The sequence below is a fragment of the Paramacrobiotus metropolitanus genome, unplaced genomic scaffold (assembly GCF_019649055.1).
Source record: "Paramacrobiotus metropolitanus isolate TYO unplaced genomic scaffold, Prichtersi_v1.0 Parri_scaffold0000049, whole genome shotgun sequence".
NCBI lineage: Eukaryota > Metazoa > Tardigrada > Eutardigrada > Parachela > Macrobiotidae > Paramacrobiotus > Paramacrobiotus metropolitanus.
This window is the reverse complement of record NW_026570269.1, coordinates 267,831-278,394: the sequence shown is the minus strand read 5'-3', so window position 1 is coordinate 278,394 and position 10,564 is coordinate 267,831. Positions and strand designations below refer to the sequence as shown.

General features: G+C 40.2%; 2 protein-coding genes across 5 annotated transcripts; one reads left to right on the top strand and one right to left on the bottom strand.

Moving 5' to 3' along the window:
• Positions 1 to 335: 335 nt before the first annotated feature.
• On the top strand, positions 336 to 4,083 carry LOC129591994 (alpha-(1,6)-fucosyltransferase-like). 4 transcript variants are annotated; one of them, XM_055487919.1, is made up of 7 exons: positions 336 to 964; positions 1,502 to 1,704; positions 2,069 to 2,177; positions 2,457 to 2,944; positions 3,161 to 3,334; positions 3,407 to 3,548; positions 3,688 to 4,083. In XM_055487919.1, the coding sequence occupies exons 2-7, from the start codon at positions 1,565 to 1,567 to the stop codon at positions 3,973 to 3,975; spliced, it is 1,341 nt and encodes a 446-aa protein (XP_055343894.1). In that variant the 5' UTR covers positions 336 to 964; positions 1,502 to 1,564; the 3' UTR covers positions 3,976 to 4,083. The 4 variants fall into 4 exon arrangements, with proteins under 4 accessions (XP_055343894.1, XP_055343893.1, XP_055343895.1 ...); XM_055487918.1 differs by having other exon boundaries at positions 336 to 968; XM_055487920.1 differs by having other exon boundaries at positions 336 to 991.
• A 27-nt stretch (positions 4,084 to 4,110) lies between these two features.
• LOC129591995 (uncharacterized) lies at positions 4,111 to 9,033 on the bottom strand. Its single transcript, XM_055487923.1, has 8 exons — positions 8,837 to 9,033; positions 8,234 to 8,565; positions 7,451 to 7,619; positions 6,854 to 7,038; positions 5,939 to 6,125; positions 5,150 to 5,536; positions 4,816 to 5,000; positions 4,111 to 4,737 (listed from the first exon to the last, which is right to left on the bottom strand). The coding sequence occupies exons 1-8, from the start codon at positions 8,859 to 8,861 to the stop codon at positions 4,639 to 4,641; spliced, it is 1,569 nt and encodes a 522-aa protein (XP_055343898.1). The 5' UTR covers positions 8,862 to 9,033; the 3' UTR covers positions 4,111 to 4,638.
• Positions 9,034 to 10,564: the final 1,531 nt, after the last annotated feature.

Genomic DNA, 10,564 nt, shown 5'->3' with positions numbered 1-10,564 from the left:
CGGGACCAAAACAAATCTGCTGCAAGAATAAGCTTAGGAGTCGTACAGATATAATGTATTATGTATAATGTAGGTATTAATTAGATGCTGCACCGTGCTTATTTCGTATTCACAGCATGTAGCGTAAAATATTACTAAATGTGGGCGTAATACAGTATGTATCACTCACAGTATCAGTATAGCAGATCTACGGTCCCCATTTTTTCATTAGTTTGCGCCTTTGTGGCGCATCAGCGGACAATGAACCTTCCGGCAGGCAAACTCATCTTACGTTTTTAGCTGTACAACGTCTAAGTCTCCGCATCACCTTGACAGTTCGAAATATTCTTTCCGGCATACAGGTTTTAGATTCCGTTATGGATATGCGCATTGAGCGACGCGAAAATAACAAAACAAACCGCAAGTCATATAAGCAGCTTTAAGTGACTTAATACACAATACTGTGTTGCGTCCATGCGCATGTCTGGTCGGAAAACTTTACCATTAGTATTGTGCTTATATTATTGTGATACTGACTGACTTCTTTTTATTTACCAGATTATTGTCTGGCAGTGACGTGTGTTTGTGAACATTTGACATTTTGACTGTATCCATTTACTGAAAAGACTTGCGACTGACAGCTGGAACCGGGAATATTCACAATTCATGCTACACATAAATTTTTCTTACCGGCACAATTCCTGTAAATTATTCGTACAACTTTTGGCGGAGGCGTTGAGTCGTTGGTTCGGTTTATTAAATCACAAGGAATGAACGTCAATTTTTGTATATGTTTATTACTAACGTTCGTATGCCTCGTGTCGGGTATCATATTATGGAATGCTCATCGCCTCCTTGAAAGGCTTCTGGCCAATGATTTTGGGAAAGCCCGCCGCTGCGTGCCAATAACCGTTCCGGCGGTGCAACGTTACCAGGATATCACAAACAGGATGCGCAATTTGGAGCAGCAAGTGCAAAGCTTACAGCAAGTATCCCACATAAGCATATACAAGTAATCACATTGCAAGATGAACCTGAAATACAAAATGTGCAGCAGCATATTTTCGTCAACAAGTATTATGCGCATTAAACAGAATCTGACCTGCTGAGATTGCCCACAAAAAGAAAGCGCAGCTAAATAATTGTATAATAATACTTGGTAGCAACATTCGCCATAACAATTAGCCGATATGCGATATGTTGTAGATAAAAATTACTTTTCCGCCATTTCGAACGCTTTGTTTCCGTTGTCATCACAGTACCAGATATTATTACAACAACTACTGTCTCTTATGTTTCTATGTCCATCTCGGTGCAGGTTCTGAAAAATTCACACGCAGTCCCCTAGTTAAGTTTTAAATTTGTTTTTAATTGTATCGATATTATATTAATAAATAGTACGCAGTTTGATATCAATAGCACGTATCGATAGTACGTAATTTGTAATTGTATACACCATGAAAATTGTGAACCATGTGTAGTACATATACTGGATAAACTGTAAGACGCATGAACATTGCAGAACATTGAATCTTTGGTGATATCCGGTGAGCGCGACCGTGTGAATAGGGGAATCTTGGAGCATATGGGCAAAATCAGAAAATTCCAAGTTGATTGGAACGACGGATTGTTTAATGCCCTGGAGCATTGGTCGGCTAAGAAAATCATTGGCGATTCACAAAGAAACGCGCTTGAAGAACTGAAAAGCTATGAAACAAATTTTCTGTTAGTTCGTGCTTTTATAGTGCAAATTGTCATAATTATTATATTTTACTCACGGTTTTCAAGCTATTTAACTGAGCACTTGCATACTCACACGATTAGTTGATATCATTATTGCGATTACAAATACAAATGTGTAGCTCGTAGTTCGGTAATGTATCGTAGGCTCGTAGCATCAGTATTTCATGTTCATGTTTTGACTTTCGGATTTCTGGGCTGCACAAACTCGTAATGATATGTTGGAATACGTAGAAAAATAATAAATCTGTATAAAAATATTTTGAATAATATCACATAGTCTGTAAAGTAAGTACTGGGGGAAAATTAGTTGATCTGTACAAGGAAGAATTATTGCTCGATGTTGCAGGCTGCTAAAGCGCTCGCTACGTTCTCTGCGAAATGTGCATGAAGGCGCACGTACTGCCGTACTACAAATGGAAACCACGAAAGTCCAAAACCGTTTGTTGGATCTTCAGGTATAAGTAGGTTATCCGTTGCAAAGCATTTCATCTTAAAAGAGTTTTGCGGGAATTCGATGACATCAGTGTCATATCACTTACCTACTTCGAAGTAGGGAAGATTTTGCAGTTCCGGCAGTTTTTGCATCTTACTGTAAGCACAGCTAGGAATATATTAATGTCGGTAGTTTCATAGGCTGTTCAGGTTACGTACGAATTCTACAGATTGTGCTGTGTGCATGTATAGATACGTAAATATTGCGCTTAATTATATATGGCAGCACTGGTAATTTGCAGCATCCGCAAAACTGTCGGAAGAAGAAGAAACTGATTTGTAATCTGAACAAAAAATGTGGATTCGGTTGCCAAATCCACCATGTCCTCATGTGTCTGGTCGCCGCAGTGGCACTGAATCGCACCATGATCTTGGTGTCCAGACCGTGGAACTACTCACCCAACGGCTGGGAGACATTTTTTCTTCCTGTTACGCACTGTCAAGAAAAGAGCTTCGATATGGACACGCTGCCGGTAATGAATGTGTCGGATCCGTTGACGCGCAGCCGGCATAAGTTGCTGCTCTATCCATTCTTTCCGGATCCTGATCCACAGTGGTTGCCCTTTGCTCTCCCCGATGATTTCCCGGGAATGGTGCACCGTGTCCACGAAAATCCCAGCTTGTGGTGGATTTCGCAAGGGCTGACGTATCTCTGGAGACTGCAGCCAAACGTCTCGGATTTGATTAGGTTGCAGGCGGGAAAGGTCACCCCTGTTACTCCTTTTGTGGGGTGAGTGCAGTGGCTGGATTTAATCTAAGCACCCTGCACTGTCACATAGAACCTCGTTACTTGTTGTATATGGCTGATGTACATATAATTATTGTATAATTATATAACCGTAAGTGCATAATGCATGGTCATATTGTAGGTTATATGGATGTTCTCATTATTAGTAGGATATTTTGCAATGTGCATATAAACAGTATTATGCATTACATCTTAAAGAATCCATGTCAGACGAACGGATAAAATTCAAGCCGAGGCCAGGATCTACGATATTTCTGAGTATGCCAAGCTAGCCGACAAGTATTGGGATGAAAACAATATCACTAGTGCCGACCAAAAGCGCGTGTATATTGCTTCAGATGATCCCAGCGTGATAAAGAATTTTCGGGAGAGGTGAATATGCTGTTAAGATTGCAAATCCATGGTGCCAGCTGCTGCTTTCAACTGCTGTGATTACTTTTGTAGATACGGGAAGAATTATACTGTTTATTGTAATGCCAATGCAAGAAAACTGAAGCGATACAGTGAGCCTTCGCTGCTTGACTTGCTATACGATGTTCACTTTTTATCCAAATCAGAGCATCTTGTTTGCACTTTTTCGTCGCTGGTAAGTCTCAAAAAATTTACAAAAGATCTTTACGACGCCACACTGCTTATGGATGCCAATAACTAATGTCAGACCTGAAGTCAACAGTACTGTTTCTTTTCGGATTAAGCAGCCCGTAAGATTGCACTTGTTTTTGCAGATTTGCAAAATGGCGTATGAACTGAAGCAAACTTCTCGAGATGAATATAAATCCTTTGATTCATTGGATCACCATTACTGGCTACCGGGATCCGGAGGACGATTTTACTCAACAACTATGGATAACATCAAAGATTTACACTTTAGAAAAGGCGATATGCTGTTTGATGTTCGCTCTTTAAAGAACGGTTTTGCAGTTGGTAGCAATATGCGTACAAAACTCAATGGCACTTTTCCATTTCATAAAGTAGAGGAATTGTTTTATAAAGGAAACTATACTTTGTTTTAATATGCGGAGATATATGAACGACACAACTAAAAGGCTTCCCCCGGTTTCGCTAGTTCTTACTATTTTTAATAAGATAAAGCGATCTGATTCCTCCAGATGTTTGTAAATTAAGTCGGTGGCCTTTGTTATTTCAGCCAGAGCAGCAATAGTTTTATTTTTTATTTCACCGTTTTCCCAGGAACATATGAGTGAACACGAATCTTCCCATCGCATTTCGCAGCCACACACAACCCACAACAGACCCGACAGAAAACAACAGCCAATCACGTGCTGGACAGATGGTTGACAAAAACGCTAATGACGCTGGCGTAACCAGTTGGCACTGCCGGCTAGTTAAGCGGATTACACGTATGCATGCATACCAGAGAGTTTTTGTCATTAATACAATAATGCAGCACACAAAAACAACCAAACACAGACAACATCTCTCGGAAGGCGGTGCGCTGGGGGAAAAGGAAGGAAAAAACGTGTTTATATAACAAGGCAGGAAATTAATCATGTCGTCCAGGTGCACTGTAGGCGTGTGTGCCGCTCAGTGTGCACATTGACATACACGCGCGCTAATGCGGATACGTCGAGCCGTTCAACTAGTTTTTGTAATTGTGTTTTTGTAGAAAATCTCTTGGCAAAGGAAGTACGAAACGTGTTTGGGAGGGCAGTGTTTTACCACATCACACCGGTGTTGATGAAGGAGTTGGGATCCTCTTTGGACTGCGAGAGACCGGATAGGCTGCTGCCAAATATGACATGACCAAAGTCCAGCTACAAAAAGGCCGACCATTTATTCATCACGTGTGCCGAAACTTGAAAGCAATCACCCGGGATGTGCATTCTGCATACCTTATAGTCAGCGCAATATACTGCAAGAGCTTTGTAGTCTGAAAGTTTGGTTCCGGGGTTCAGTCGGATAATGATGTCCTTGTTAACGTATTCCAACAGACCGTCATTGCTGGTTCCCCATTCGTCAGCCAAGACTTCCAGGGGATCTTGGATCAATTCGGTTTTGGAAAGAACAAATTTACCGTCTGTAAAAAAATTAGTGTCACGGACAACAATTCCGCACAACCGACCACGGACATTTTATGACCTTTCGACTTTAGGTTACAGGCCGTGATAGAGCTGATACACCTATACCGTACATAATTAGGCTTGGCTTGTTTTAAATGACCTTTACCTGGGCTGGTTCCGTCATAGGAGAATCCCTTAATAAACAGCGTTGTATCATCCAGAGCGTACACCTCACCGGAAACGTTGTGCATGAGTGTGCGGAAGGAGCCGAGTTTGGAGGCGCCGGCCAGATTGGCTTTGGCCCACATAAGCGGGTACGTGGGCTTCTTCATGGACTGGGTGGGGAAGAAGACGTGGCCAAAGTCCAGCTTGTACTTGGCGCAGTAGATGCTCAAGCCCTTGAAGTCGTCCAGGCTGGTGCCGTGGTTCAAGTTGACGAAGATGTCACGGTTGTTGTACTTGCGGAGGGGTCCCTTGTTGGTGCGCTCATCCCCAATGATTTCCACTGGTTCAGCCACGACGCCGGGTTTCTGAGTGAGAACGAACTGACCATCTGCAAAGAAGCTGGTATTGCAATATATATTTTTTAACAATTATAAATTATTGTTTAGGCGCCGGAAGCTGATAGGTATTTCATAGAATAACTTCGTCAGAAAAGGGCAGCGTTTTAATGAAAACATTTTGAAAAACGTAAGCACAACCAAGATTCATCTTCTGCAACTGGTATTTGCTTGTTCAGTGCTGATGATCAATGGTTGTTATTGGTGAAGAGATCAACAAAACACTAATAAACAATCAAATCATTAATCAGCAATTCATGTACATATAAAGTATTTTTATACTCATCGGCGCCGGTTACTGTGATTTATACCGGCAATCAAACATGATTTGCTGGAAATTGATATGAATCACGATTACAGATTTGTTGACAAAGTCAGGGAGAAATATAGCATACCTGGGCTCATGCCGTCGTAGGTGAAGCGGGTAATCAAGATGGTTTTATCATCAATTTTGAAAACGTTGCCCCCAACGTTATGGCTGTTGTTCACCAACGGACCAAGGAAAATCGGGCGTTCGGACGATTTCTTGGCACCACGAGGAATGCGCATTTTGAGCGGGAAGTCAACGTTGCCGAAATTAAGCTGTAAAGCGTTGTAATTAAACGTTATGTTAATTACTGCAGTCATACGATTAAATTTATTCTCTTACATGTTGTTAAAATATTTTGAAGGCTTAGCTACATATCATAACTAAAAGGGCAGATTTTTGAATTAGTTTAAGTACTGTCCTGGGAAAAGAGGTTTCGAAACAGATATTTGTGTTGTGTTATGCTAATTACGCATTAAATCACTCGCTTTACTCATGACTGTGAACACATAAATCTCACTGGTTTAATAACTGTTGATATTATTATGCATGCGGATCTATGTGACTAGATTTATTGCAAAAGAAAGAAAAGAAAAATGAGCTGACGGAAGTCGATGACTGGATTAATGGTGATTTTACTGCCGGTAATTTCTCATCACATTAATGAATAATTTGCTCGTTTAGTTTTTCCACCGGAAAGAACAATTCGTCTATTGATCTACTCACTTTCACTGCAAAGTGTCATCAGCCAAGAAGATTGCATTAATTAACCCGAAAATTATTGTCTTATACCCTTGAACCCGTAACCTAGCTGCATGATGACCAGATAAAATTTGACGTTTGCTCGGCATTAAATTATCATTACAGCATAATTATTGGCTTTTACAATTTTGAACTGCACTTATATGGATGTAAGTAGTACACATCGTTGAAGTTTTAAGAAAAATTGTTTTCGTGTGTCAATCTATTGCACTAATTATTAAAATTTAACTTGAATACTTACGTTGTACTTGCCACAGTAGACAGCAAAGCCGCGGAAGTGCGAGATTTTCTTTCCGGCTTTGATTCTAAGAATGACATCCATATCGCGGTAGGTGACCAATGGATTATCCGTACCGTCTTCATCGTCAATGATTTCGCTGGTACCGTTGATATTCTTTCCATCATGGTAAAGAACGAACTGACCATCTAAATATGTTCAATAAATTTTAAACACGATCATAAAAATCATAAAACGACCAGACTGTCTGCTATTGTCTTGTATGCAATTATGTAAGGTCATCGGTTACGTAATTGACAGGGAAAAAATTGTAGGTGTCACTTTAAAGTTAAAAGTGTAAAAGGTCAAATACATTCGCGCGCATCTACATATGCCGCATACTAATCACCGGTCAGGTTGTGGCCGTCGCGTACGTACGCACGTTACTGTCGCCACGAACGAGCAAAATTGAGCGGGAAATTCTTTTTTCTTAGCGGTAGTGTATTCGTTAAGTAGAGTTGATTATGTTTTCAATAAATATGTGTACATGTTTTCTGGTTCAACATGTCAACGGTGTGTTGGTATGGACGAGGAGAGCGAGATGTATGTAGAACAACAAACCTTCACTTAATCCGTCGTAATTGAAACCTTTGAGTAGCAGAGTTCGTTCATCAATGGCGAACACTTCACCGGATACATGGTGGACGGTGTTAGCGAGTTTGCCCAGTGAGACCATGCTGCGCACGAACGGTTTGGGGAATTTGTTGAATGTCACCATTCCGTAAGCTTGCTGTAAAGACAAGGAACCTGTTATTCTTAATTACCGATTTGAAAGTAGTGAACGATGCTGCTACTATTCATTTTTTAAGTTTTTAAAATGTCTTCACTTTTAACCCTCATTCGCCTTAGAAATTAGAGAACTGTGTGATTTTAATAAAGCGACGATGCGTTGAAAAAAGGCGGAAGTCACCAAATGCAATGCTGTTAGCGAGGTTATGTAACAAATCGGAAAAATTAGCTGTTTACAAAAGAAAGAGAAAGTGAAACGTGTTTCTCAAGTGGTATCCCCGTAAGCAAAAGAGGTTTCTCTGAATTTTTCCTGCATGCCTTCATGCCATACCAAGACTAAGTGCCGCTAATCGCAATAATTAGCATTGTTTGTGGGCATGTCATTCATTTTCGCAAAAACGCCGGTGCTTACTGTTAGCTGAAATAAATTCATTCATAAGACGCCGACGAATTTCTCACGATACAAAAGTACATTTTTAAATTAAATTTTAAACAGCTTTTGCAGTCGGAGTGCCTTCGTTTTCTGTTTCAAAATGCTAACACATGCTGCAACTGCAGTGATTTCTTGGTTTGTGAAATTAGTGATAATAATTAAAATTTATCTGATATGCTTACCGAGCATTTCTGGCAGTAGACGCCGAAGGATTTATAATCGGCAATGGTTTTGCCGGGATTAAGTCGCAATCGGATGTCTTCGTTCATGTACGTGGCCAGGCTCTGCCGGCTGCCCACTTCGTCAGCAATGTACTCTAGCGGTTCTTCCAGGTTTTCTCCCTTGGACATAACAAAAAATCCGTCATCCGTCTCGCCATCATAGACAAAGGATTTGATCAAAAGGGTGTGGTCATCTTCGGCGAACACTTCCCCGTTGACACCGTGCGCCAGTGTGTCCAGGGTGCCGAGCCATGTACTGGGATCATCGGCATGTACCGCTAATATTAATGCACCTGCACACACATGCATTTACAACAACCGTATCAAAATCATGCGCAAATGCAAAGCAAATAAACAAAATATACGATAATTAAATTTTACCAACAAGCTCATTCAGCGCGACAACAAAAATAGGCATTCTGCCTATTTTTGTTGTCGCATAGGCGCATAAAAATAGGCATTCTGCCTATTCCCTTAAACTGCCAGTAAAAATATTAGTCAGTACCAATATTTATATATGCAAACATTGTCAGATATTTGTTAATTAGTATAAATGGACATTACCTAGACTGAAGAGTGTGGCGAGCATGGTTGCAGGTAATGGATAATTTCACCAGTGTGCTTCTACCGAAACTGTATCGCGGCCGGTGTAAGCACAAAAGAAAGAAGAACAATGCGTCGAAAAGTGAAATGAGTCTGAGTGAATGCAGTGCGGTGTGTGAGATTTTTATATTAAATATGCCTTTCACTTTTTTGCCCACTTAGAATGATTCAGCCCTGCAAGACAATTGCAATGCCAGGCAGAGAAAAGAATTTCGTAATTACAAACATAACACCTGTGAGTGAAAGAACGTCGCCCGCGGCCACATCAGTGCTGCCAGTAGCGACGAACCCGGCAATTTCAACCCTCAATATGCATCAAATGTTTTCGCGGTTGATATGCTACATCATTTTGCAAATTCACGGCTTTGGCAGTTTTTAAATTATTTATACCTAATTAGTTTGGCCATTGTTATTTGACGAACTATCTCGACGTTCTGCAATGGTAGCGTTAAAATCGAAACTCAAACCTGAAATACCAAAACGAGAAAATAGGCAGTGTCAGTGAATGCAGCATGAAATTATCTTTGCAATGTTCTGGCAGAGCAAAATATTACATTTTCAATAAATAATTCATAATATTATTTTTAGATTTAATTCCCTAAGCTGTGGCATGCTTATCCATCATTTCACACATCGTCTGCCTCAGTACACACAATCATCACATTATTTTAGCAACCACCGTAAGTTCTGGTAACTGCAAGTTCTCGTAACATTTTAGTTTTATAGTCAATAGTTTAATATTACTGATTAGCAGTATTCACAGTTATTAGTGGTTAATAGTGTAGGCGTAAACGGTTACATGATTGTGGTTTATTTCGGAGACGAATACAGCGAAAGTTTTGCTCCAAATCGTGTGGGATGTATACGTATGCATTAGTTGTGCTGATTTCACAACCATTTTGAGTGGGTATAAATGATAATTATTTTCACAATATAATTTTTTGAGCCCCTAACCGCAGTCCCACAACATACGTAATACAATCGGATGCGCTCACAAGCGGCAGCCGCATGTAATTAAAGTATATTGAAAAATTATACATAACGCGAGCTGGCCTCCTCATATTGCCAGTGGTCTTACAAAATCTCTTTACGAAATTTTCATGCATTGTAAAATATGGACCCAAAACCAACCACAGTTTAGAACTTAATTTAAATTATGCATAAATGCAGAGGCGGTATGTTTGGTTTTCCATGATACTGCAGCGTGGGAATTTCATAATCATATGTCGGCTACAGTCGCATGGAATTCAAGTTCAATATCTGCTTTGCTTGTCGCGTCGATTATGAAACTCGGTAAAAAGTCAATAACACACAATCAAGCGTGCTAATTGCATACCTCAACCGACAAACATTTTAAACCGTTATGTAAAGCGACTGCTTGATAAGTTCCGTAAAAACCGCAAAAATTAATCAGCCATAAATGTATTACCGCATCGGGCATTGGCAGGCGCAGATGCGTTTCAGACCATTCAGAACTCTGTCCAATTCACAATTAACCCATTTGTTAACGCAGACAGCGAGCTAATTTTTTGAGCAGAATAACAAGGAAGTTTTTAGGAAATTTTCCCGCTGCTTACGCCAACTGGACCAGTGTTTCATTGCTTGGCGACATATGCTAACAGGGGTTAGTGTAACAAATTGCAGAACGTTTCTATATAATGTATCGTTTCATCATTTATCAAAATATAT